The following is a 25,862-nucleotide window of genomic DNA, read 5'->3' on the forward strand; positions in this document are numbered from 1 at the left end:
GTGGACAAGAAAAGCCCTCCCCACTTTTGGCAGCCGAACCACGTGGGGCCCCTTCCACGCAGGCGACGCTGGGTAAGGGCGGGGCCTCTACAGAACTTGTTCTCTGATGCTCTGAGAACTTTTCCACACCCGGACACAACGGGTTCCTACAATACGCACGGATAGGCCTATTACTGCCACTTCACATCCTCCTCGAGAGAGAGCAGAAGGGTTTGCTCCGAGAACTTGATGGCTATATAGTAAGCAGGAAAGGTGGAGTTCGCGGCCTCTTTCTCTGACTTGACTAACTCCGTCTTCTCTCCTCCTCTCACCCAACTAGTCATCCGACCAAGGCGCAAGCGCACTTCTTGCCGCTGGCCCCAAGGAGAGACAGACTCTCCTGTCTCGCGAGAGTCTCGCGAGAGCGGAACCGGTCGGTCTTCCTTGCTCTCGCTCCACCCACTTCTCCTCGCTCGCTCTCTCCCATCCCCCCAAGTCAGTAGCTCTGCTGCGCAGCTCCCTTAGCGGTTGCCACCGCTGGAGACGGTTGGAAGAACCGTTGTGGGAGCTCTACCCGAGGCGGGCGACTTCTGCTTCCTCACAGCCAGGCCCCGCGAGCACCGGAGTCGGCGCTACTGTCGCCCGACAGGGTATCTGAAGTAAAAGGGGGTAGGTTGGGCTGGTAGTTTGGAGAGCGGAGTCGGGAGAAGGACGGAAGAGCGACTGGGAGGGGGTGGGGCGGCGGAGTGGGGGAAGTGTAGAGGTCGCCACTTGGAGGCAGCCAGGCTGCGCCTCCCAGGCGATCTCCCACTTCCAGCAAGGCGGCCTGTCGGAAGGATTAACTCAGGCGGAATTCAGTGGATGAAGCCGAGCCCCGAAGTGGGGGTCATCCAGCATTTCCCCTCCATTCCCTGCTGGTTTGGCCTCCGCCATTTTGGGTACGGCAGCGCGGCGCCCTCGGCTTCCCGCCCTTCTCCTGTTTCTGCTTTTTGCTCCTCAGCTTCCGAAAACTGATTTAGGAGGCCGGGGGAGGTTAAAGCTTCGCGGAAGGGATAAGGGTGGGAAGGAAGCGAGCAGGGAAAGGCTGGGCACTTGGGTGTGGGGAGGATCTGGGCCGTCGGGCGCGCTCCCGATGGAAATGGCGCCGGCTGGGCCTGGCCTCCCACCGAGGCCTCCCTTCCTCCGCAGTCTCGGCTGGGCTACCTGGGCCGGCGGGACTGCGAGTGACTTCTGACGCAGATTCCCAAGATGAGAGAGGCTGGAGCTGGGGGAGGAAAGCCAATGGCGACGAAGGCGCTCAACTCCTAAATCCAGGACAAAGGAGGCAGACGGCCTCCTTTGTAATTCCGCCGCCCGGTGGCGAAGGTTTTTAAGCCAAGCTTGGCTGCCGGGCTAGGAAGTGGCGTACTCTCCCTAGCTCTTCGGTCTCTAGGGCAGCTAGATAAACGAAAAGTCTCCGGGGCGGAATAAAGGACGCTTAGCCGGCCCTTATATTCCACATTTGGAACTTCGAAAAGAGTACGTACTCATTTTCCAAAGGGTTCCCCCCCCCCTTCCCATGCTTATCTTAAACTTATTGAAAGACTGTGGGTAATTGTTTTGTAAGCAGAAAAGCGAGTGATTTATCAAATAGGAATTTGAAATGGGCTTATTTCAAATAGATGAACAATGAAAAGAGGCATTCTGAACCTTTGAGCGGGGATGGGATGGTGTAATGGTTTTGTGTAGTTTGGCAAATACTGGGTTAGAATTAAATAAGAGTTTTATTTGGGGGAAACAGTTATTAAACCACCACCAGTGACGGCAAAACTGTGTATAGGAATTATTAAGTCTTCAAGGGTTGTATTTTGTGTAAAGATTGTAAGGCCATGGAAACAAAATACTTAAAAACACAGGGTTTATTTTCTTTTGGTAGCTAAGCCTGTTTTTTATTTGGTGTGTAGCACTGTAGTAACATTTTGACCAAGAAAATAAGCCTGCTCTACAGAAAGACAAACAGCAAGTTCAGTCATGTGATGTTGGCGATGGTTTTAGTCCTTAGAACGTTGGAGAATTGTCTGTAATTTTCATTGAAGCCGTACAAAAGGTATAAGCATGGGTATTTCTACAGCTTTTAAATAACTACAGTTCCTGTTGCTGAAGATTTTCTGTGCTTCTTGTGGACTTTGAAAAGACAGCCCAGTTTCCTATAAATTATCAATAGTATGTGATGTAACAGCTTCCCTGATTGAACTACCCTGGAAACATTTTTTTCTTTCCCGCTTTTTCATCTGCATGGTAATTTGGAAATCCACCTAATTGCCTTAATATTTTTAATAACTGTTCTTCTGGTGTTCTTATTTTGGTAAACAAGTGACTGAACTGCATTGGCTGGTAAAATTGTTCTAGAAAAGAACCCAATCATTTTAGAGGCTTCACTTCCTTAAGGTAGTAGTGGTGTCTCTTGTTTTTAAAATTAAGAAGCAAGCACAATGAAAGTGGAATGATGTAAAATTTCCGTGTTAAGTATTTTATCATTTCTTGACCAAATTTTGAGGTTCCTTCTCATTTTTTAGTAGCAGTTGGGCTACCGTTTAGAAAGTTACTAATGCATCAAATGCTTATTTTGTGTATTATATTTATGAAGATGGTATATGCCTCTGTGTTATAAAGAAATTTTGTCTCTTGCCTTTGTTAGTTGCTTTCTTAACCGCTTTGGGATACAGTTCACATACCATAAGTTTCCCCCACTTAAAATCATGCAACATCTGGTCTTTTGTGACTGGCATCCTTCGAGTAGCATAATGTTTAGGAAATTATATTTTAAATCTCACATAGAACTGACCAAGATTATCCTAGTATTCCAGCAGCTGGTATTCTAACACTAGGAATTCTTAAAAAAAATTAGCCCCTGGACATTAGCCATTAGACACTATTGCAAAGAAAGGTTGAGATGGATTATCCTGAATAATTAGTAAATGTTTATTTAGGTAGTTTCAGAGACAGCTTTATTAATGTATAAGAACAAATACTCTTTTAATGAGTTTAGAATCTGTCTTGGTTTTGTTTTCTAAATAGAATTCTAGGTTAAAAACTTTTGAGGAGGTAATAGTGAGGCTTTATTGGGTATTCTTCATACACCTGGGATGAAGAGTTGGCCTATAAAATAGTTCGTCTTCCGAATCTGTTTAACTTACCCGATTTAAATTGTATTAACAGTTTGGTATTTTTTTTAATAGACTATTTGTTTTATATAGGTCTCATTGGTACAGGCTGATCCAAAAATCAAAACTAGTTTCCTTGCCAGTGTTTCTTGCAAAGTGCTAATAAGATTTACAGTAAAGATAAGTCGGTTTCCCTCTTTGGGAGGGAAGGTATTTGCTCATGAAACAGGACCTTTACATTGTGGGGGGGAAATGTTCTAAGTGATAGAAAGCCACCACTTCTAAGGTCTTTTCACAACAAATTAGATTGACTTTGTCAAGGTCTTAAGTTTTTCATTTGGAGGTTAACAAATGGAGGCTTAGATCCTTTGCATTTTTTCCCCACTTCTGTTGGCTAAATTCCCCTTTATATAAAACGGTTATGTCTTGGGTTGTTGCTCTGTTCCCCCCCCCCCCCCCTTTAAGAAAATGATCAAGATCTCCAAAATGTCTCCTTTTCCCAAAGCCTACTTTCAGGGGGACTCTTAGAACTATTTTTTAAATTGTTTAGCTGATTATGTATCCAAGTAAACCTTTCCGGAGACAACCACCCCCCCCCCCAACTTTAGACAATTCCTGAAGATGCTTGAAAATTTAAGCCTGTGTTGACTTTGAAAAAACCTTACAGTTATGTCCTTATTTCCTTTCAGGATAGGTTCCTATCCTTTAAGGTTCAGTTATTTTGTTTGTAGCTTATTTCATTAGTTTTACAAGGCCCCTTAGAATCCAGTAACAGTGGCCACCATTGAATGATTACATTCAGTGTTGCAGACTAAGCTTGGATTCTTGCGAGTCCAGTGAGGTGTAAGTACCACAGCTACATTTTACAGTTGAATGCAGAGGTTAAGTAGTTTGCTTATTAATAAATTAGGCAGCAGTGAGTGACAGACTAGGTATTCAAACCAAGAGTTTCCTTTGTCTTAAAAGTTCTTCCCAGTTATTTTCGTGCTTAAGAGTTAGTAGTAATGTCAGATAAAAATCTTGAACATCTGTGTCTAGACTGGCACTTAGGATAGCATTGAAAAAAGGCAGAGTTGGACCAAGCACACACAAACAAGTACAAAGGTGATTCATATACAGAGGAATTTGCTGAATAGCCACATTTGGATAATTTCTACATTAGCTTATTTTAAATGCATGGGTTCTAGGGCGAAATTTTTCCTCTTTGCAGATGCTACCCCAAACAGTTGGGCTAATAATTAGATCGTGTGAAATTAAGTATTAATGAATACTGCTTATATGAAATATCCTCAAGCTTAAAGGAATCAAGTGAACAAATTGTTTTGTTTACAGGGGAGGAGGTGGTGAGGGAAAGGTTTGAAATATTCAGGTGAGTAGGATTCCTACAGCTGCATAGAGAAATTTATAAGATCTGGTAAGTTTCTGCAGCTGAAGGACTTCTGCATTAACCTCTTTAAAGTGTTTGGGAATTGTTAAAAGAAAGGGTGATTGTCTCAGGATGGAAATTCGGTGGATGAGTTCTTTTGAGGGGGGGAAGGAGGGCTTCTTGTACCCTTTTTAATAATTTTGAATGTGATTTCGTTAATTTAAGAAAAAAAACTATTTAAAAGTAGTGAGTGAACTGGTTTTTAATACACTATCTTCAATAATTGCCAAACAGGTGGCTTTAAAACGCCATTTTTGGGTGCCCTTTTATCTTAGTTTTAAAATTCAGCCTAATTAAGACAGTAATAAGTTAGACTTTAGTACCATTTTTCCAACATCAAAAGGAGTACTCACTGTACTTCTGACTTAGGCTCTTACTGTGAATGGATGGTGGTACTGTATACAACTTTTGAGGGGTTTTTTTTTGTTTTGTTTTTTTGAAGAATTTGTGTAATTATTTCAAGTGAATAATAAAATTTGGAAAATGTGAAGGAACATTTGAGATATGAGGAAAAGACTAGAGTTGACATTAAGATGGACAGGGTAAAAAAGTTGAGTTTGAAGATTGATGGTAGAATTATGAAGTTTTCTTAAAATTATAACATTTTAATACTTAGAAATGCAAGATTGGGGGAAGGTTTTACTGCCTTTACCCAGTCTTGTCTGCCCTGTAATAGAAAGGTATTGTACCATTGTATAACCATATGTTACATTTGCTGTTGTGTACCACTGAGTTGGTTCTTCAGTACCTCTGGCAAGAGTGTATTTTGATTGACTGCTTTGTGTGCTGTTTATTTTTTATAGCATTTAAATCAAACGGTATTGAGATGGATTGGGTTATGAAACATAATGGTCCAAATGACGCTAGTGATGGGACAGTACGACTTCGTGGACTGCCATTTGGTTGCAGCAAAGAGGAAATAGTTCAGTTCTTTCAAGGTACCTCTAGTATTAGTCAAAGTTTAGTAGTATCTTAATTGTATGTTTCTATTACTCAGTTTTTAATTTGTAAAACCCATTTGTTTGGGGGACTTTTTGATTTGAGTGTATCTGGGTTAATGTATTAAATTATGAAATGTGCTCCAGTTAATATTCAATACAGAATGTGTAAAAATATGTAAAACCTAACTAATGTGCAGTGAACATAATTGAGAGTAATTATGTATGATGAAATGAATCATGAATTAGCATATGGAGCATAGTTAAATTTTTTTTCCATGTAATATTAGGAGGCCTTTTGTGAGTGTGTGTGTAATTTTAAAAGACATTGGTCGCAAAAAAAAAATATATATAATCCAGTAATATTTGAAAAGATCTTCCTTTGTATTATGGGGTGATGGGGAAACTAAGCTTTTTTTTGTTTTGTTTTGTTTAGACTTGTTTTAAATATTTGATTCAGATGGGAATGTTTCAGCCTTTAACACTGTTCCCCTTGATGGGGTTATTTGTCCTTGGGTTAAAGGGTTGGAAATCGTGCCAAATGGGATAACATTGACGATGGACTACCAGGGGAGAAGCACAGGGGAGGCCTTCGTGCAGTTTGCTTCAAAGGAGATAGCAGAAAATGCTCTGGGGAAACACAAGGAAAGAATAGGGCACAGGTGGGGATGGAGAGTTTGGGATGGTGTTAAATTTTTATTTTTGGGGGTTGTGGGTCACTATTGCTTAATGGGGGGGTAACAGTAACATTTTTCTGGGGTAGTTTAAAAGAATTGATAATTATCTAAATTTAACTTGGAAACTACAGATTTGGGTGGGGAATTAATGCTAATAGTTTGCTTAAATTAAAATTAGATTGTTTCCATTTTTCTGTAGGATGATGTTGATAAATGTTTTTGTATAATCAACTATTTTCTCTAAACATCTATTATATACTGAATAAAACAAACTTAAAATTGTATTTTGTGAATTGTTTTCAAATGACTTAATTTGTCTTTTAAAACTTAAATATTAATTATTTAAGTTTGTAGGTGTAAAAGAATGTTAACTTTTGGTGTATTTAGGCAATTTTAATTGGGTTATATCTAGATGTAGAAAAACTTACTGCATTTTGCCCAGTATTTTATTTACTCTAATACATTTATGCTGAAACCTGTACCTTAAACCATTTTCAAATAGGTATATTGAGATCTTCAGAAGTAGCAGGAGTGAAATCAAAGGATTTTATGATCCACCAAGAAGATTGCTGGGCCAGCGACCAGGACCATATGATAGACCAATAGGAGGAAGAGGGGGTTATTATGGAGCTGGGCGTGGAAGTATGTATGACAGAATGCGACGAGGAGGTGATGGATATGATGGTGGTATGTGTATCTAATGAACAAAGGTTCTGTTGTCATTTTCTTAATGTTTCTGACACTTTGTCAAGAAATACAGAAATGGCAGTAATTTCACTACCTACTAGGTTTAATACATCTATTCATACAAATGTGGATTCCCATGGGCAGCTATGGGACTTGATTGATGTGTGTATTGGCACCTAGTTTACCTACACAAAAATTTTTAAGAGATTACCACGTTTTGACCTTTTCTGTTTCCCATCAGGATAAAAATTTTTATGTCTAAATGTGTGCTTTTCATACAAGTGTTAACTGCTTTTCTAATATGCACTAAAATGGGTGTTGCAAACTTGTAACAGTAAGTTAACCAGAGTGCTGTCAGAAGATATTTTTATAAACTAGATTATAAAATTTTATCTCTTGAAAGCTCATTCATGTATTTCTCCTTAAATTACACAGGTTATGGAGGTTTTGATGACTATGGTGGCTATAATAACTATGGCTATGGAAATGATGGCTTTGATGACAGAATGAGAGATGGAAGAGGTAAAATAAATATTAAAGATGGTGATTTTTAGGTGAATTTTAGTATTTGCTTTACATGCACTTAGTATAGGTGACTTGTATACAAAAGTCAACTCAGGCATATTTCAGTGTATTCCTACATAGGGCTTTATATAGATATATACTTACAGAAAAATTTCTGTATGATATTTAGAAAAACTAAGTGTTATGATTAACTTGAGGTGTCAGTGAAAAGTGTGTAAATAGGGAAAGGTGTGTATAGGAAAGAAACAACCTTTGGAAATTTTATTTTCTAGGTATGGGAGGACATGGTTATGGTGGAGCTGGTGATGCAAGTTCGGGTTTTCATGGTGGTCATTTTGTACATATGAGAGGACTGCCTTTTCGTGCAACTGAAAATGATATTGCTAATGTGAGTAATTTTAGTAATTAGTGGTTTTATATATAATCATAGTGTCTAATTTGAGTATTATATGTAGCAAGTCAGTAAGTTTGAGTGGTTTGGTTTTCCCAGACTGATATAGAAATGAGGAACTAAAAATAATGGCTACTATTACTGATTTGAAACTGCTTCATTACAAATTGGTTAGAAAATAAGCAAATTTCAGCCCTTGGGGCCAAGTCAATCACTCATTCATTATTTGTTGAGACCCCAATGGCCTACAAAGCTGAGGGTATTTATCATCTAGCCCTTAAAAAAAAATTTTGCCATTGATCTCACTGGAAGCCAACTGGACTAATTTTCAGGTGCTTTGAGGGGTCACTTAAATCTGATTAACTTGCAGTTAGAATTAAATTATATACTTTGGGACCTATGCATATGCAGTTGGTAGGTTTATCAAACTCTGTTGTTCTGATTCATAATACCCAATTTCTCTGCATGTCAGTCTCTTGGGTCACTTCAAACAATTTTGGAATAACTTTCTTGGAAGAGAAGCTTGCTTTTCTTTTCTGAGTATAGTCAGGAAAATGAGCCTTCTTCGGGTGTAAACTCTTCTCTAGCTTAAAATACTTAACCAATATGCATGGTAATTGTCTTTCAGTAGTCTAAATAGAAAAGTAAAATAAGTGTTTTCTTTAGTTCTTCTCACCACTAAATCCAATCCGAGTACATATTGATATTGGAGCTGATGGCAGAGCAACAGGAGAAGCAGATGTAGAGTTTGTGACACATGAAGATGCGGTAGCTGCCATGTCTAAAGATAAGAATAACATGCGTAAGTGGTATAACTCTGATGTGTGATTCCTCAAACGTAAGGGGTTCTAGGAGCTTAGTGGTCTGGCGCCTGAAGCCATGTGGGTGCTAATAAGTTTAGACTTAGCTTTCTGAGGGGCTTTCTATTGAAGAGTTTAACTCAGGCTCTTTATACTTCACAGATTATTAGAGCTTAAGTTACTAAACAGGAAAAATGTTCGTTGCACTTACCTAAGTTTTTATGCCGTTTGGAAATTAATACTATTTCTTAACCTATACATTGATAACTTTGGGTGAGTTATTTCTCCATGTCATCAAATCTGTTTTTAAGCCATTAAATTTAATCACCACTAGTGATTCCCAAATCTGACCACACATCAATCACTTGATACTTAATAAGTTGCCCTGGACACTACCCTCAAGGTGCTAATTCAGTTCTATGATGGGCCTGGAATACATATATATCAAGGGATATTTTTTTTTTTTATGGGCACACTGGGTCTTTGTTGCTGTGCAAGGGCTCTTAGCTGTGGCAAGCAGGGGCTACTCTCTAGTTGCAGTGTGTGGGCTTCTTATGGTGGCTTCTCGTTACAAAGCACAGGCGCTCGGGTGCTTGGGCCTCGGTAGTTGTAGCTCTTGAGTGCAGGCTTAGTAGTTGTGGCACATGGGCTTAGTTCTGCAGCATGTGGGTGGAATCTTCCCAAAACAGGGATTGAAACTGTGTCCCCTGCATTGGCAGGCAGATTCTTAACCACTGAACCACCAGGGAAGTTCTGGAATTATTTTTAAGATGTATACCAGCAGGTTCTAAAATAATGAGTTAGCCCTTTTATAGATAAAGAAACTGAAGCATAAAACACTTGTAACTAGTTCAAGCTTGAACAGTTTAAACAAACCTTAGATTTTAGTTATATCGTCACTCCACTAGGAATTTTCAAGCATTCTTTTTCACATTAATGTTAGCTAGTCAGCCTTTTCGCACTTACTTATAAATTTTATTCAACATTCCTTTTTCTCTTATTACTCAAAAGAACATCGATACATTGAACTTTTCTTGAATTCAACTCCTGGAGGTGGCTCTGGAATGGGAGGTTCTGGAATGGGAGGCTACGGCAGAGATGGAATGGGTATGTAAAGCTTTTTAAATATTAAGCTGAGTTAGACACTTAGCAAGTCAATCTCAAACTTTTTTTTTTTTTTTTTTTTTTAAAGATAATCAGGGAGGCTATGGATCTGTTGGAAGAATGGGAATGGGGAACAATTACAGTGGAGGATATGGTACTCCTGATGGCTTGGGTGGTTATGGTGAGTGTCTTTTACTCTGGTTCAGTTTGAGTCCCCATATGTCGTACAGTTTAAAGTTCATATATTGTTCCTTTTTTAAAATTGAAGTATAGTTGACTTACAGTATTGTCTATATTTTTAATAATTTATGCATTTGTATCCTCTACTAAACGGTTCTTAATGTCTTTTTTTCCCTAAGGCCGTGGTGGTGGAGGCAGTGGCGGTTATTACGGGCAAGGTGGCATGAGTGGAGGTGGATGGCGTGGGATGTACTAAAAGCATAACCACACATATAAAAGTCCTGACAACAGCATCTGGTCTACTAGACTTTCTTACAGAATTGCTTTCTTTTGTATTTTAAGAACTTTATAATGACTGAAGGAATGTGTTTTCAAAATATTATTTGGTAAAGCAACAGATTGTGATGGGAAAATCTGTTTTCTGTAGGTTTTATTTGTTGCATACTTTGACTTAAAAAAATAAATTTTTATATTCAAACCACTGATGTTGATACTTTTTATATACTAGTTACTCCTGAGGATGTGCTGCTTTCATAAGATTTGGGTTGATGCATTTTACTGTTAGCTTTAAAGAAGTAGTTTAGTGTAATCTTGCATAAACTACAAGTCTTAATAAGCAGACATCTGGAATAGAGCTTGGAGGATAATTAGTGTTACTCTTTAATTTCTCCTGGACAACACTGTAAATATAAAACCTAAAGATGAGTTTAGGTGACTTCAGGAGTATAAATTCAGCTAATTCTATATTTTCAGACATTTATCTGGCATAGCTCTGAAATGTTAGAAATCCAGGAGGTATCTGGGCTTACTGTATATTCATAACTGTGTTACTTGCAGATGAAAGTGTTGGAAGTTTAGATTCTAGCTCTAGACTTTAGAAGAAATCCCCTCAGCACTTGACTGAAGTACCAAAAAAATGTTTCCCAAAAGTGATAGTTGTAAGTTCTCAAAATGTCTTAGACTAGGTTAAGGTTCTCGGTGACATGAGATTCACAAGTACAAAGGTATTTACCGTGGAGTATAACTCTCACAGGTGTATTCAGTTTCCAGCCAAATAGTTAAAAGCATATGGCTTTTTAAATAACTGTATATAGATGACTACTTTTTAAAATGTAAGACACAAGTCCGTGTCTTGGGAGTCTTGAGATTGGATTTTGCATCTAATTTGTTTTGAGTTTTAGAGCCATTGTACTTAATAATTTTATGTAGCAAGGAAAAAAGGTGCTTTACTTTTAATCCCTTTGATCAATATGGCTTTTCTTCCAAATTGGCTAATGGATCAAAATGAAACCTGTCAATGTGAATTCAGTTATTGAACTTGTTACTTGTTTTTGCTAGAAATGTTATTAATGTAATAAATGTCAGTGTGGGAGATGAGTATGGCGTCTGTCCTAGAATGCTTTGTGTCAGTTAATGATTAGAAATCAAATTGGTAGAAGGTACTATATCTAATTGAGTATTAGACAAAGTGACAAAGGAATGATTTTTGCCATTCTTAAGGTAGCTTGGTAGCATAAGTGGAACCTATCAACTGGAGCAATGATTCATCTTACTGCCTGTACTTACTCCCTTAATTACTAGGCTCACACCACTTTTCTAAAACAGGCTTAATTCTTCAGGTGTTTTATTTGTTATATAAAATTCACATTTTAGAGAAGTGTGAATATGAGAATTCCAATCACAATTCCTTGGCACCATGGTGGCATTAGGTTACTACTAGATGAGGGAACAGTACACACAGCGCACAAAATACAAAGTTCTGTTACATGAAATCCAAAATTAGATGATGGTTTCTAGATACAAGTCAAAACAAAATGGAGCAAGTTTCAGTATTTTCTTAGAAAAAGCCTGCCTACAAAAGGCCCAAATCAATGGCAATAACATGAGTGGTGAAGAATTTAAATTGGGACTAAAAATCAGTTTGTTGAATGAAACCAAGGTTGGTATTTAAGAGAATCACATTTTAAAGTTTAAGCACAATAATAAAAAACAGCACTTGAAATTTTTCATTTTTGCTTATTCTCGTCATAAAAATGTTAACCCATCCTATCAGTACAAAACAGTTCAGAGAATATAATTTCATGTTTCAAATACTCCTATCAGAGCATTAAAGACCACCTATAAATATGTATGTCCATTCTGATTGAAGACAAAAAACTGACTGGATTATGAAAAAGAAATCTGAAAGTAAAATAGTGGTTTCATACTTTGACAACTTAGAAAATTAATTTTAAACCTCAACAAAAGTATGTACTCAGGATAATAATGATCCTGTAGAATAAGCAATGCTATCTGAGTAGGGAGGGAGTAGCCATGATTTATTTACTAGTGCTTTCAGGAGTAATGTGGATAGCAATAATGGCATGTTTAAAAGGTACAGACTCAAAAGTGCATGACTTAAGACTTAAAAAAGTAGAATCCCAAGTGGTGATGCTGTGGAAACAGTTAATTATACAAGGGTAGTTTTAAAGATTAAATTATTGGTATGCTATAAACTATTAACAGGGATTAGTGTTTACTGACTTAATGCTTGAAATAGTTCAAGTATATATGTAATGGCAGGGCTCTAGGCCCTGGCTTGGAGGTGCTAATAAATGGTATTTTACTCTACTGTAGTAGACTGCCACAGTGTAATGCTTCCTAAAAGTTACTGGACTGGAAAGGTAATACAGAACTTTTTTACTCAAACCTGTCATAATCAAAGGCAAAGTTTAACTATTTTAGATTTCTCCTTAAAAGCTTAAGGGAAAATCAGGAGCCTATAATCCTGGCTATTACATTTTTTTCTAGGAAAGTTTATGTTTTGACTTCTTTTTGGCCATGTCCATGTGGTATTCAGGATCTTAATCCAGGGATCCAACCTGTGCCCCCCTTGCAGTACAAGTGTGGACTCTTAACTACCAGACTGCCAGAGCAGTTCCTATGTTTTGACTTTAAAAGTGTGAGTCCCCCCTAAGAAATGGATATAACTTCAAAATATTTGGAGACAATACCTCTCACTCACAAAATTCAGCAAATACCACATTGACTACAGAGAAGGAAGGCATTTTCTAATGCAAAATGGGCAGAAGAGGGGAAGCAAATAAATACAGCTGACACTTTACCAAGCTAATGAAAACCTGTTGAAATATTAATACTTCTAAAATGTGCGTTTCCAGTCGTTCTCCGAGAACTGCGAAGCTTTAAAGTGCATTAAGAAAAAATTACAGGCACCATCAAATATCAATTTGACAATCTGGAGAATAATCTGAAACCCTATTTTTAAGAAGGCCTTTACAAAATAAGGCAAACATGTTAGGCTATGCTCTCTGGCCTCTCCATGGCACTAAGAAAAAGTTACATGATAACTACTCAGACAGCACTGATAGTTTTACTTTCACACATTCACCTCACAGGAACTCTTAATGTATAATTTGAGATTTCCTTTGCCATTTTTACTCGAAAATAACAGGGCATGCTTTTAAAGTAACAGCCTAATTTCTGACTGTAGTTACCCTGTAACTCTTCTTAATGCCATGTAAAGTGAAGTCGTTCAATTGTGAGGCTCCTCCATAGGCTGTATATAGTCCATGGGGTTGCAAAGAGTCGGACATGGACTGTAGCATACTAGGCTCCTCCGTAGGCTACATCCATGGGGTTGCAGAGTCGGACACAACTGAGCCATTTCACTTTACAAAATATGGCAAACATGTAGGCTCTGCTCTCTGGCCTCTCCATGGCATTAAGAAAAGAGTTTCATGATAACTACAGTCAGGAATTAGACTAAGGTTACTTTAAAGCATGCCCTGTTATTTTTGAATAAAAATGGCAAAGGAAATCTCATTATACATTGAGTTCCTGTGAGTTGAATATGTGAAAGTAAAACTGGTACCAATGCTGTCTGAAAGCTCCTTAAGGGCTGTCTGAATACATTGTACACATGTTCATATGTAACATTCATCATTCATTGTAGGTACTTTGCATACATTAGAATAGTTCTGGAATATTATGGCAAATTAGATGAGCATCTTTGAATTAGTAATGCGTGACAGGAATCACAAACCCGTACTGGCTTCGGTGAAGAAGGCAAAGGCAGTTCGTTGTCAGAACAGGCATTACAGAAAATTTCCCCACAGTTTCTACAGTGGTGCTATTAAATGGAAAAATCAGAGGGAAAAAAATGAGTAAAATTAGCCATATTTGCACCAAAACTTTTGGACTCGCTTCCTATTCTCCCTTACCTTTCTCTTAGACAGTGAGAATTCCTTTTCACAAAGTTTACAATGTGTTGCTTCTTTATCTTTCAACCAAACCAGTCCCTGGTAGAGGAAAAACATGATTATTAATGGTCAAATTAGTACTAAAAGATACATGAAAACATTTCTGACCAAGAGCATTTTATAGGAATATTCATGTAGATAAACCAAAAATGAGTCCTTTTTTTTTTGACAGATTTATTTAAACAGTTGTAGATTAAACAAATGTGGAATTTCCTTCAAAATAATCTGGGTGAGGAAAAAGGGACATGCTTATATAAATAAGATTGGCCATATGTTGATAAATAGTGAAACTGGATGATGATTCACTTTACTCTTTACAGCTGAATACTGGAACATTTCATGACAAATGTTTAACAAAAATCCACTATGGATAGTAACTATACGGAAAGAACCTTAATATCTAGTCCAAAAACATTTAAAGACAAGTTTTCACTATGTGAAGTACATGAGTCTGGCATTATGTATGTATTATACACAGCTAATCCACAGTATTTGAAGAGAATTTGTAAATCAGATGATAGTTCTTTAGGTAAGACTTCACCTTAAATTCAGTTCTACACTGCTATAAATTTCCCTTAGCTTCTGTGACTCACAAATTTAATAGGTACTATGTAAACTTCCATAGCAAATGTAAGTAGTCTTAAACAGGTAGAAGTGAAGTTGATACCTAAAATTTCTAACTAACTTGACTGATTCTTAATCAACAAGATCTTGGCTAGGAAAAGCATCTTATCCCTCTATGAAAGCAACTTTTGTTAGGTGGTGCCCATTTTACAACGAGAAGACCTAAGTTTTAAAGAAGTCCTGTATTTCTGATTAACTCATCACATGTCCCTTTTGGAAACAGCCCAGCCTAAGCTACACTGCTGCTGCTGCTTCCACAGAACCAAGTATATCTGATTCTAACTTGGAAGAGGGCGTGAGCAACACAGGACCTATACCAGCTAACAAGAGAAAAATCTTACAAGCAGAAAAGCCCACAGACATTCTCAAAAGCCTGAGTTTTCTTGAAAGCCTCTTCTACCTGACAGCATAATTCTTGGAAGAAACTAAGACGAAAAGAGAGTAAGCATTCAGGGGTTAAGACTGCAAGGTTACTTTCACAGTCTCAGTAACCAGCACCTGTTATCTGATATAGTAGAGGTAAGACAAATGGTATTGGGTTACCGCACTTCAGGCACTCTTCAGGCTTCTTAGAACACAGGATTGTAAGAAGTGAAGATATAAAAACAAAAAAAACCCTAGACAGCTCCCATCAGATACAGAGAGACTGACCAGCAGAGTCACATGATTTGAATCATGGAATTTTTTTTAAAGCAAGATGAGGCCCTGAAGATAATTCTATCTAACTTGAACACCATAAAAAGGAAAGTGATTTGCCAAATATCCCAAAGTCACATAGTGCAAGCAACTTTGCTGCCCAGCTATATTTGTAAGGACGAGACCCTGACATGAAGCAGATTTCCAAACACCATCATTTGGTTCAAAAGTAAGTAACCTTCTGACATCAGGGTTGAGCTTCCAACTTTACTTCCAGACTTATCAACTTACCTTGCACCTCTCTCAAGGAGAAAAGCTGTACAATGTAGGGTAAGCCTAGTGCATTAGCTAGAAGGGACCTCAGAACAGCACCCTCAAGCTTTCATTTTACACATAAGAAAAACTTAAGATCCAGGGAGCTGAAGTTGCTTCCTCAACAAAACAAAGCTGTTTACAAGCAGAGCCAAAACTAAAGGGGGCAAGCTACTGCTCTGCAAACAAATGGCTATGTTTTCCTGCCCTTGGTGTTCCAGAATGTCAGCTACTCAGGTTAAATCCTGCAAACAGTATTAAGGATCCTTCTCTGAACAAAGTCAACTGCTCCAGAGAGGTCTTGTAGATACCAACACTGGGAGAAGATACCCAGCAGATTGGAAGTTGACAGATTTCTCTTCGGTCAAGGCCCCCCTGTCTATTACAACCCATCCCCACCCACCTAACCAACAAACACCAGGCTTCCAAGACTTTTTGTGCCTTTCATCAAAACTGGGAGATTTTCTAACATCTGAGGAATGATTTGGGCGTGAAGTACTCCAGCCAAATAAACATAAGAAAAGAATTCAGAGGGAACAGAATAGCAGCAATAAAAGAAAACATTAAAGAAATTATAATGGAATATCCTTAGAGACAAGATGTTATTTTAAAAAGGAAAAATGAGCAAATAGGAGCTGGCTGAATGTTAAAAATATAGTAACAGAAATAAGTCTCACAGAAGGTTGAAACTGAATTCATAACTTTAGGTTTAATCCAGTTTATAGGCTTAAATAAGGGGATAGAGGAAAAAATAAGACTATTATGAAGAAGAAATCAGATAAAACCCAAAATGTAAGAAACTATAATAGCTGGTTTCTTACAACAGACCCATTGTAAGAAACAGACCTATTGTAATACAATAGACCTATCAACTGGACAATAGCACCAAAAAAAAAGTCATATATAAATCCATTTTCATACACATAAAAATGGAAATCTAGATAATGTAGGCTAGATATGAACAATAAAACTGTTAGAAAAACATAATGATTAACAAAAACAGAAGACTTACTGTAGGGAAGGGAATGCAATCAGGGAGCACACATGTTCCATCACAAGCTAAAACAGTATGCTAGCATTTTTAAGTTGTACTGTACATGTCCTCTGGCACATATGATATATATTTCACAGTGAAAAATTTTTACAAAACAGCTTAAAAAATGACAGTTGGGCAAACATCCCTATGTATCTCCTAAAAGAGAGTGAGAGCAGAATAAAGGCATACAGGTTCATAAAACCTTTTATTATTCATCCACCATTTTCTAGGAGGCTACTGAAGGAAGCATCATCCAGTGAGAATTCCATGTTGATCAAGTGGTTAGGATTCCATGCTCTCACTGCCAAAGGCCCAGGTCTGATGCCTAGCTGGCTAACTATAAAGTCCCACGAGCTGTGTGGCACAGCAAAAAGAAAAAAAGCATTGAAAGAAAGAATGACAGCGGAGGGAAATGCCAGGACAAGAGTGACCAGACCAGACCAGACAGCAGCAGTGAAGCAGAGAACGTCCGTAAGGGTGACTCTGACGGAAAAAGAACGAACTGATTCCTTGATTCATTTTTACCATGTGAGAGACTTCTATCACAATAGAAGTGTGTGAAGCTATAAGAAAACTCTGATTCTCAAATACCACTGTAAAAGGCAGGGGGCATAAATATTAGCTCTAGAGGAAATGAAAAGTTGTTCAAGAAAAAAAAAACAACTGCAATATATACTACCTGCCCCAGGAAGGAACAGTATTTAAATACTCAAAGAATATACAGTAAATTTATTTCACAAAAACTTTACTTAACTACAGGAGAAGAACAGTGCAGAGTAGACAGACCAGGGGGAGAGTGAGCAAAACTCCTCATCCGTCATGTTGAGGAGGCAATACTTAGGTCTGCAAAATACTTAAGAAACAGGGAAATGCCAGAAGAAGCAGCTAAAAAGAAAAGTAGCTCCCTAATGGTGGCGAAAGCTGGAATGCATAAGGGACAAGGGGGTGAAAAACAAAAGACTGCTTCCCTTTGTTTCTTTTTTTAAGTCTTCCTAGTATGTAGTACAATTTGACTTTCTAAAGGACTTTCATGTAACACCTGGGTAAACGCAATGGGGAGCTTGTGCGATAAGAAGCCATCTGTCACTGAAGTACTTACACAGAGACTATATTTTCTCCTCTGTTGTAAGAACCATATATTCAATTGTACCAAATCACTTTCACTCAATTAACATACTCAATATTCAAAGCAACCTTATGCAAAATCATAAGCCAAAATCAGAAGAGGAAAGAGACTCCATGGTGATGTGTGACTTGATGAAGATCAAAATCTAGTAAGTAACAGACTGGCTCAGGAATTTAAGGAGTATCAAATCCAAAGGCAATTTCACTCTAACCATGCCACAACTTCAGGAAAGGAGACAAAACTATTTCCAAGGTTATTTCCAACATGAGGAATTTTAATAATGTGTTCTAGAGGTGTAGTGAAGAGGTGGACCCCATGATACAAGCCCCCATTCAGTGCTTCTGCCTCTATACATCCTAGGATTCCACAACAGTACACGGGGCCTTACCTCCTACTGGAGACTCACAGATATCCCTTCCCACTTGAGGAAACCACTTCACACTCACCTGCAATGCTTTGTTGGCTTCTTTCATGTGTTCGATTTTAAGTTTTGATCTAAAAAGATTATAAATTGGTTCAAATTTCAGTACACATTTTAAAATACAGAACATCTAGTGATTCCTTAGAAAAGAACTGAATTTTCGTAGAATATAAAACTGTATATACTATACTATTCTAATGATCTTCTTTGGCTAGTGGGATTATATTTAACAGTTTCCTGTCTTTCTTAAACGACCTAAAGCAAAAATAGTTTTGAGATTTAAAATTTGCTTTTTTTAAAGAAAGAACGTTGGAATTTTCATGTGGCTATGACTATTAATGATAGCTATCATTTATTGTAGCTGTCAATAAATAGCTGAGGTACCAGACACTGTGCTATAAACTTTCATTTAGTCTTCAGAAACACTTATAAAGATGAAAACAGTGAGGTCTTAGGAGGTTTAGTCACTTGTAACATGTCACAAGATGGTAACTGAGGAAGCCAGGATTTAAACCCTCATCTCTGAGACCCAAAAGCCGACAGGTTAACCATTATGAATACTCTTTCTGTAGCAGATGCTACAGAGTGGTAAGTAAGAGTGGATATATTAAGGAAGATATAATACTTTTTTAACCTTTTAAAAATACGTGTTAGTTAACATGCAATATTTATCTGTGATCCCAATACCCAGACATGATCATGTCTACATGTCAATGAGTATGTGGATTTCAAATGGAAAAATTATTTACATAGTTCCCCATATGACTTAACAATATATCCTGAAAGGCTTAGAGCTACTGACTTCTTATTAAGTATCTGCCACATCATAATATTAAATGGTTACAGGTATACCACGAAAAACAATGTAAAGTATGCAGCTTACATAATTACCTACTGATGAATTTTCAACATGTTTCAAATCTTTTTGCCATAAAATTATTCATTAAAATTGAAATGACCAAAACATTTGTATTATTTTAAGATAACAACTTAAAAATGAAATAATTGGATTAAAACATACATAAAATACTAAAGTCTGAAGCAGAACATTAGGAACTTGCTTTGCCCTACAAGTGTTCTTTGTTCCAGAACTTAAAAACAGTGTTAGTCTTTTATCTGGCTCATAATAACTCTTACAGTGGGAATAATAAATGTAAAATTACACAGTGTAAAAATACTAACAGAGTAATCAAATTTTCTTAGCTGAACTCACATCTACAAAAAGCACCCAAGGAAAACTGATGGGAATTTTGGCCACAATAGTATATACAGAAAAACTGAATATGGAATAAAAATAGCTTACTTAATGGTGTTCACTACAGAAATACTTTCTATATGAAAACTTACTGGTGTTGATTTATTTCTGGTTAAAATGCCTTTATTCACAAATACGGACCCTAAAAAAGCATGCTGCCCCTTCTACCCTGATACAAATTGCCAAACTATCCTAAAGAAAGAGAGTATCATTTACAGTTCCAATAAACACAACGTAAAAGAACACCTTTTCCTTGTCCTGGGCAGGGAACAGATGTCTGTATTATTCATTTTAATTATATTCCTTTTAGGAATATGTATTTAAGTTTCTGAAAATATTTGACCACAGCATGAAAAAAGCATAGAGAAAGGTCAAAATAAAACATGAGAATGTAATAAATGTGATACAATCAACTATGACACTATAGGAAAACACCCATAAATTATGCAAGCCTCAGACAATCCTGAAATCCCTCCATGAAGGAAAAGAATCTGTAAGTTTCTTTATATGGAAAGAATAGCATCTATAGAATACTACATTGGAAGAGTCCTGGCAATTTATTCTTTAAACTAAAAGTTTTTCTTCTTGGAATTTAAGCCTCAGTGAGCATAAGGAAGAAGCTGGTTTTTTCCTCTTCCAGTTATTTTAAACTGTCAGTAATTTATGACACAGATTAGTCTAGATTTTTCTTTTTCTAATATTTCATCCTAAAATTTCACATTCCAAGTTTTCTCCAAATATTAATATTTCAGGTTTATTACTTTAATCTTCATACTAGGCAGTTTATCTACAATCATAACTTATTCAGAATAATTAACTTTTTCTTTTTTTTGCCTGCACCATGCTCATGCAGGATCTTAGTTCCCCAAGCAGGGATCAAACCCAATCTACCTGCATTAGAAGTAAGAAGTCTTACCCACTGGGCTGCCAGGGAAGCCCTGAATAATTAACATTTAAAGCTTTTCAAAGTCTATCAAAATTTCTCTTTATAAGAATCCTTCAATAAGAAATCAGTTAATAGTAAATATGTCATTATCAAAAGTACTTTTCAAATTAAAATTAATCATTTATATTTTAAATTGCTGGTTCAGAATGGAAGCACTGGAAAGTAACTTTCAAATCTATCCTGTTCATCTTACAGACAAGAAAACTGATATTCTGCTTGAGATGAGGAAAGGTACTATGCTACATGCTTTATCTTTTAATCAGAAAAAGAACCCTATAGGTATTTTATAACTCTCCAATTTACAAATGGAGAAAGAGATATTATAACTCTCCAATTTACAAATGGAAAAATGCGCTTAAAGAGCTTAAATAAATGGCCCTAAGTCACATGGTTGGTAAACTCTAAAAGAGATACTTACTTACTCCTGTCAGTGACATTCAGTTCAGTTACTCAGTCATGTCCAACTCTTTCTGACCCCATGGACTGCAGCACACCAGGCCTCCCTGTCCATCACCAACTCCCGGAGCTTACTCAAACTCATGTCCATTGAGTCGGTAATGCCGTCCAACCATCTCATCCTCTATCGTCCCCTTCTCCTCCTGCCTTCTATCTTTTCCAGCATCAGGGTCTTTTCAAATGAGTCAGCTCTTCTCATGAGGTGGCCAAAGTATTGGAGTTTCAGGTTCAGCATCAGTCCTTCCAATGAATATTCAGGACTGATTTCCTTTAGCAGAGACTGGTTGGATCTCCTTGCAGTCCAAGGGACTCTCAAGAGTCTTCTCCAATACCACAGTTTAAAAGCATCAATTCTTTGGTGCTCAGCTTTCTTTATAGTCCTACTCTCATATCCATACATGACTACTGGAAAAACCATAGTTTTGACTAGATGGACTTTGTTGCCAAAGTAATGTCTCTGCTTTTTAATAGGCTGTCTAGGTTGGTCATAGCTTTTCTTCCAAAGAGCAAGTGTCTTTTAATTTCATGGCTGTGGTCACCATCTGCAGTGATTTTGGAGCCCCCCCAAAAATAAAATCTATCACTGTTTCCATTGTCTCCCCATCTAATTGCCATGAAGTGGTGGGAACAGATGCCATGATCTTCGTTTTCTGAATGTTGAGTTTTAAGCCAACTTTTTCACTCTCATCTTTCACTTTCATTAAGGGGCTCTTTAGTTATTCGCTTTCTGCCATAAGGGTGGTGTCATCTGCATATCTGAAGTTATTGTTATTTCTCCCAGCAATCTTGATTCCAGCTTGTGCTTCATCCAGCCCAGCATTTCACATGATGGACTCTGCATATAAGTTAAATAAGCACGGTGACAATATATAGCCTTGACGTACTCCTTTCCCTATTTGGAACCAGTCTGTTGTTCCATGTCCAGTTTTAACTGTTGCTTCTTGATCTGAATACAGATTTTTCAGGAGGCAGGTAAGGTGGTCTGGTATTCCTATCTCTTAAAGAATTTTCCACAGTTTGATGTGATCCACACAGTCAAAGGCTTTGGCATAATCAACAAAGCAGAAGTAGATGTTTTTCTGGAACTCACTTGCTTTTTCGATGATCCAACTGATGTTGGCAATTTGATCTCTGGTTCCTCTGCCTTTTCTAAATCCAGCTTGAATATCTGGAAGTTCATGGTTCATGTACTGTTGAAGCCTGGCTTGGAGAATTTTGAGCATTACTTTACTGGCGTATGAGATGAGTGCAATTGTGCAGTAGTTTGAGCATTCTTTGGCATTGCCTTTCTTTAGGATTGGAACGAAAACCGACCTTTTCCAGTCCTGTGGCCACTGCTGAGTTTTCCAAATTAGCTAGCATGTTGAGTGCAGCACTTTCACAGCATCATTTTTTAGGATTTGAAACAGCTCCACTGAATTCCATCATCTCCGCTAGCTTTGTTCATAGTGTTGCTTCCTAAGGCCCATTTGACTTCTCATTCCAGGATGTCTGGTTCTAGGTGAGTGATCACATCATCATAGTTATCTGGGTTGTGAAGATCTTTTTTGTACAGTTCTTCTGTGTATTCTTGCCACCTCTTAATATCTTCTGCTTCTGTTAGGTCCATGCCATTTCTGTCCTTTATTGTGCCCATCTTTGCATGAAATGTTCCTTTGGTATCTCTACTTTTCTTAAAGAGATCTCTAGTCTTTCCCATTCTATTGTTTTCCTTTATTTCTTTGCACTGATTACTAAGGATGGCTTTCTTATCTCTCCTTGCTATTCTCTGGAACTCTGCATTCAAATGGGAATATCTTTCCTTTCTCCTTTGCCTTTTGTTTCTCTTCTTTTCTCAGTTATTTGTAAGGCCTCCTCAGACAACCATTTTTCCTTTTTGCATTTATTTTTCTTGGCAATGGTCTTGATCACTGCCTTCTGTACAATGTCACAAACCTCCGTCCATAGTTCCTCAGGCACTTTGTCTATTAAATCTAATCCCTTGAATCTGTCACTTCCACTGTATAATGGTAAGGGATTTGATTTAGGTCATACCTGAATGGTCTAGTGGTTTTCCCTACTTTGTTCAGTTTAAGTCTGAATGTGGCAATAAAGAGTTAATGATCTGATCCACAGTCAGCTCCTGGTCTTGTTTTTGCTGACTGAATAGAGCTTCAAAGGTCTGTCTAGTCAAGGCTATGGTTTTTCCAGTAGTCATGTATGGATGTGAGAGTTGGACTGTGAAGAAAGCTGAGTGCCAAAGAATGGATGCTTCTGAACTGTGGTGTTGGAGAAGACTCTTGAGAGTCCCTTGGACTACAAGGAAATCCAACCAGTCCATTCTAAAGGAGATCAGTCCTTGGTGTTCTTTGGAAGGAGTGATGCTAAAGCTGAAACTCAAGTACTTTGGCCACTTCACGCAAAGAGTTGACTCATTGGAAAAGACTCTGATGCTGGGAGGGATTGTGGGCAGGAGGAGAAGGGAACGACAGAGGATGAGATGGCTGGATGGCCTTACCAACTCGATGGACATGAGTTTGGGTGGACTCCCGGAGTTGGTGATGGACAGGGAGGCCTGGCGTGCTGCAATTCATGGGGTCGCAAAGAGTTGGACACGACTGAGCGATTAAACTGAACTAAACTGATAGAGCTTCTCTATCTTTGGCTGCAAAGAATATAATCAATCTGATTTTGGTATTGACCATCTGGTGATGTCCATGTGTAGAGCATTCTCTTTTGTTGGAAGAGGGTGTTTGCTATGACCTGTGCATTCTCTTGGCAAAGCTCCGTTAGCCCTTGCCCTGCTTCATTCTGTACTCCAAAGTCAAATTTGCCTGTTAATCCAGGTATCTCTTGACTTCCTACTTTTGCATTGCAGTCCCCTATGATGAAAAGGACATCTTTTTTGGGGTGTTAGTTCTAGAAGGTCTTGTAGGTCTCCATAGAACTGTTCAGCTTTAGCTTCTTCAACATTACTGGTTGGGGCATAGACCTGGATTACTGTGATACTGAATGGTTTGCCTTGGAAACGAATGGAGATCATTCTGTCATTTTTGAGACTGCATCCAAGTACTGCGTTTCAGACTCTTGTTGACTATGATGGCTACTCCATTTCTTCTAAGGGATTCTTGTCCACAGTAGTTGATATAATGGTCATCTGAGTTAAATTCACCCATTCCAATGAATGACATTCAGTTCAGTCGCTCAGTCGTGTCCGACTCTTTGTGACCCCTTGAACCACAGCACGCCAGGCCTCCCTGTCCATCACCAACTCCCGGAGTCCACCCAAACCCATGTCCATTACATTGGTGATGCCATCCAACCATCTCATCCTCTGTCGTCCCCTTCTCCTCCTGCCCACAATCTTTCCCAGCATCATGGTCTTTTCCAATGAGTCAGTTCTTCGCATCAGGTGGCCTAAGTATTGCAGTTTCAGCTTCAACATCAGTCCCTCCAATGAACACCCAGGATTGATCTCCTTTAGGATGGACTGGTTGGATTTCCTTGCAGTCCAAGAGACTCTCAAGAGATATAATGGTCATTTGAGTTAAATTCACCCATTCCAATGAATGACATTAATGAATGCTAATTTTAAAATTTAGTCATAACTTGAAAATGCAGATCCTGAATGGTAAGCTTAAAAACTATTTCTGAACTATTAACTTTCTCTTTCAACAAAATTAAATGTCTCATATTATTCTGCATGACCTGCCCCCTCCCAACCCCACCTCATTTTACTTTTTTCTTTTTTGGCTGCGTCACTTACAGGATGTTAGTTTCCTGACCAGGGATAAAACTCACCCCTCTGATGTGGAAATGCAAAGTCTTAACCACTGGACAACTAGGGAAGTTCCCTTTTGATGCTCTGTGAATTTTCTAACCATATAAAACATCAAAGCGATTTATTTAGGTGACAGAATTATGGGTCACTGTAGCTTTCTTTAACTTTTCTGTATTATAAAAAAAATGACACTCTCTATTTTCTAATGTGACAGTGGTACACTCAATACTAAATCAAACCTTCCAGCGTTTACCCTAGATATTTGACAATATATTCAATCAGGGCACAAAGATGGGATTAGGTTAATCCCAAACACAATGTGGAACAAGGAGGAAAATGTGAAAGACAGAAATCCATTTCTCCTTGTCCTCATAGGAACCCGGTAACACTTCAGTGCGATAGAACCAACCATACTGTATGCAGTTAAGCCCCAACTACAGATAGCATCAAACAACATCAACTTTTCATAATGGTGGCTCCTTCTCAGAACAGTCTGAACAACATCTCTCCAACTATTCTGAAAATCTGACTACTGAGAAAAATATGATTTGGAGAAATTAAACAACAGTCTTAGATCTCATCTACTGGAAAATATCTGGAACTAAGATCTATGTTCATTTTAGAATATAATTTTTAACACAATCTCTCCCCAGTCCACACCCTTATCTGTTAATTTTGAAGTTTTTGTTTGGCTTTGTTTCTAATAGTTGATATCTTTCTTTTTAATATTAAACTTTTATGTCTATTTGGTTTGGCACACTTATAACTTTATAAAAGTCAATGACAAAAAAAAAAAAGTCAATGACTACTTAGTAAAAGGAATAAAGAGAAATTACTCGCTAAGTTTGTTGCCAAGTTCTTGAAGAGCTTGCTCCTGTTTGTGATATATTTTTTTCAATCGCTGATTTTCATCCTGGAGGTTAAGGAACTCCTTCAAAATAATAAAAGACAGAAAATGCAATTTAAAAGAAACAAACTCCACATCGTATGCTGCTGCTACTAAGTCGCTTCAGTCGTGTCTGACTCTGTGAGACCCCACAGACATACCATTAAAGAATAGGAGTGTATCCTTCAGCTTTTTACAAAAAATAGCTGGTCTATTTACTATCAACTATTTTCTATTCATTTAATCCCCTTAATGATATTTTTAAAGAAGACCAATATACTTTGTTTCCTCCGTA

At 37.8% G+C, this 25,862-nt stretch overlaps 3 protein-coding genes across 45 annotated transcripts in view; 1 reads left to right on the forward strand and 2 right to left on the reverse strand.

Annotated features, from left to right (window-relative positions):
• Positions 1 to 1,380, reverse strand: part of PBLD (phenazine biosynthesis like protein domain containing) — a 35,387-nt gene extending 34,007 nt beyond the window's left edge. For 4 of the 18 annotated variants that reach the window (XM_069571865.1, XM_069571872.1, XM_069571868.1 and 1 more), the window contains exon 1: positions 160 to 334. The gene's annotated coding sequence lies outside the window, so the exon portion shown is untranslated. Of the gene's footprint in view, positions 1 to 159; positions 406 to 1,182 lie in introns of those variants that run through there. The other 14 variants (XM_069571870.1, XM_069571866.1, XM_069571867.1 and 11 more) reach the window with 10 other exon arrangements.
• Positions 65 to 10,331, forward strand: HNRNPH3 (heterogeneous nuclear ribonucleoprotein H3). Of its 20 annotated transcripts, none has more exons than XM_069571832.1 (10): positions 65 to 648; positions 5,352 to 5,486; positions 6,010 to 6,148; positions 6,666 to 6,850; positions 7,286 to 7,372; positions 7,648 to 7,763; positions 8,433 to 8,568; positions 9,578 to 9,673; positions 9,759 to 9,851; positions 10,030 to 10,331. In XM_069571832.1, exons 2-10 carry the CDS (start codon positions 5,375 to 5,377, stop codon positions 10,104 to 10,106), a joined length of 1,041 nt encoding a protein of 346 aa, XP_069427933.1. In that variant the 5' UTR covers positions 65 to 648; positions 5,352 to 5,374; the 3' UTR covers positions 10,107 to 10,331. The 20 variants fall into 20 exon arrangements, with proteins under 20 accessions (XP_069427933.1, XP_069427936.1, XP_069427948.1 ...); XM_069571835.1 differs by having other exon boundaries at positions 65 to 239; XM_069571837.1 differs by having other exon boundaries at positions 86 to 648; positions 6,666 to 6,805.
• Positions 10,332 to 11,457: 1,126 nt separating this feature from the next.
• RUFY2 (RUN and FYVE domain containing 2) overlaps positions 11,458 to 25,862 on the reverse strand; it is a 43,512-nt gene continuing 29,107 nt past the window's right edge. For 6 of the 7 annotated variants that reach the window (XR_011252988.1, XR_011252987.1, XM_069571828.1 and 3 more), the window contains exons 15-18: positions 25,518 to 25,612; positions 18,290 to 18,338; positions 14,071 to 14,148; positions 11,458 to 13,979 (exon numbers count right to left, since the gene is read on the reverse strand). Coding sequence is in view for 4 of the 7 variants with exons in the window: in XM_069571828.1 (XP_069427929.1) it covers positions 13,836 to 13,979; positions 14,071 to 14,148; positions 18,290 to 18,338; positions 25,518 to 25,612 (366 nt within the window). In the remaining 3 variants the exon portion in view is untranslated. The remainder of the gene's footprint in view (positions 13,980 to 14,070; positions 14,149 to 18,289; positions 18,339 to 25,517; positions 25,613 to 25,862) is intronic. The other variant, XR_011252986.1, reaches the window with a different exon arrangement.

Source organism: Ovis canadensis, chromosome 25, assembly GCF_042477335.2.
Source record: "Ovis canadensis isolate MfBH-ARS-UI-01 breed Bighorn chromosome 25, ARS-UI_OviCan_v2, whole genome shotgun sequence".
In the NCBI taxonomy this organism is placed as follows: Eukaryota; Metazoa; Chordata; class Mammalia; order Artiodactyla; family Bovidae; genus Ovis; species Ovis canadensis.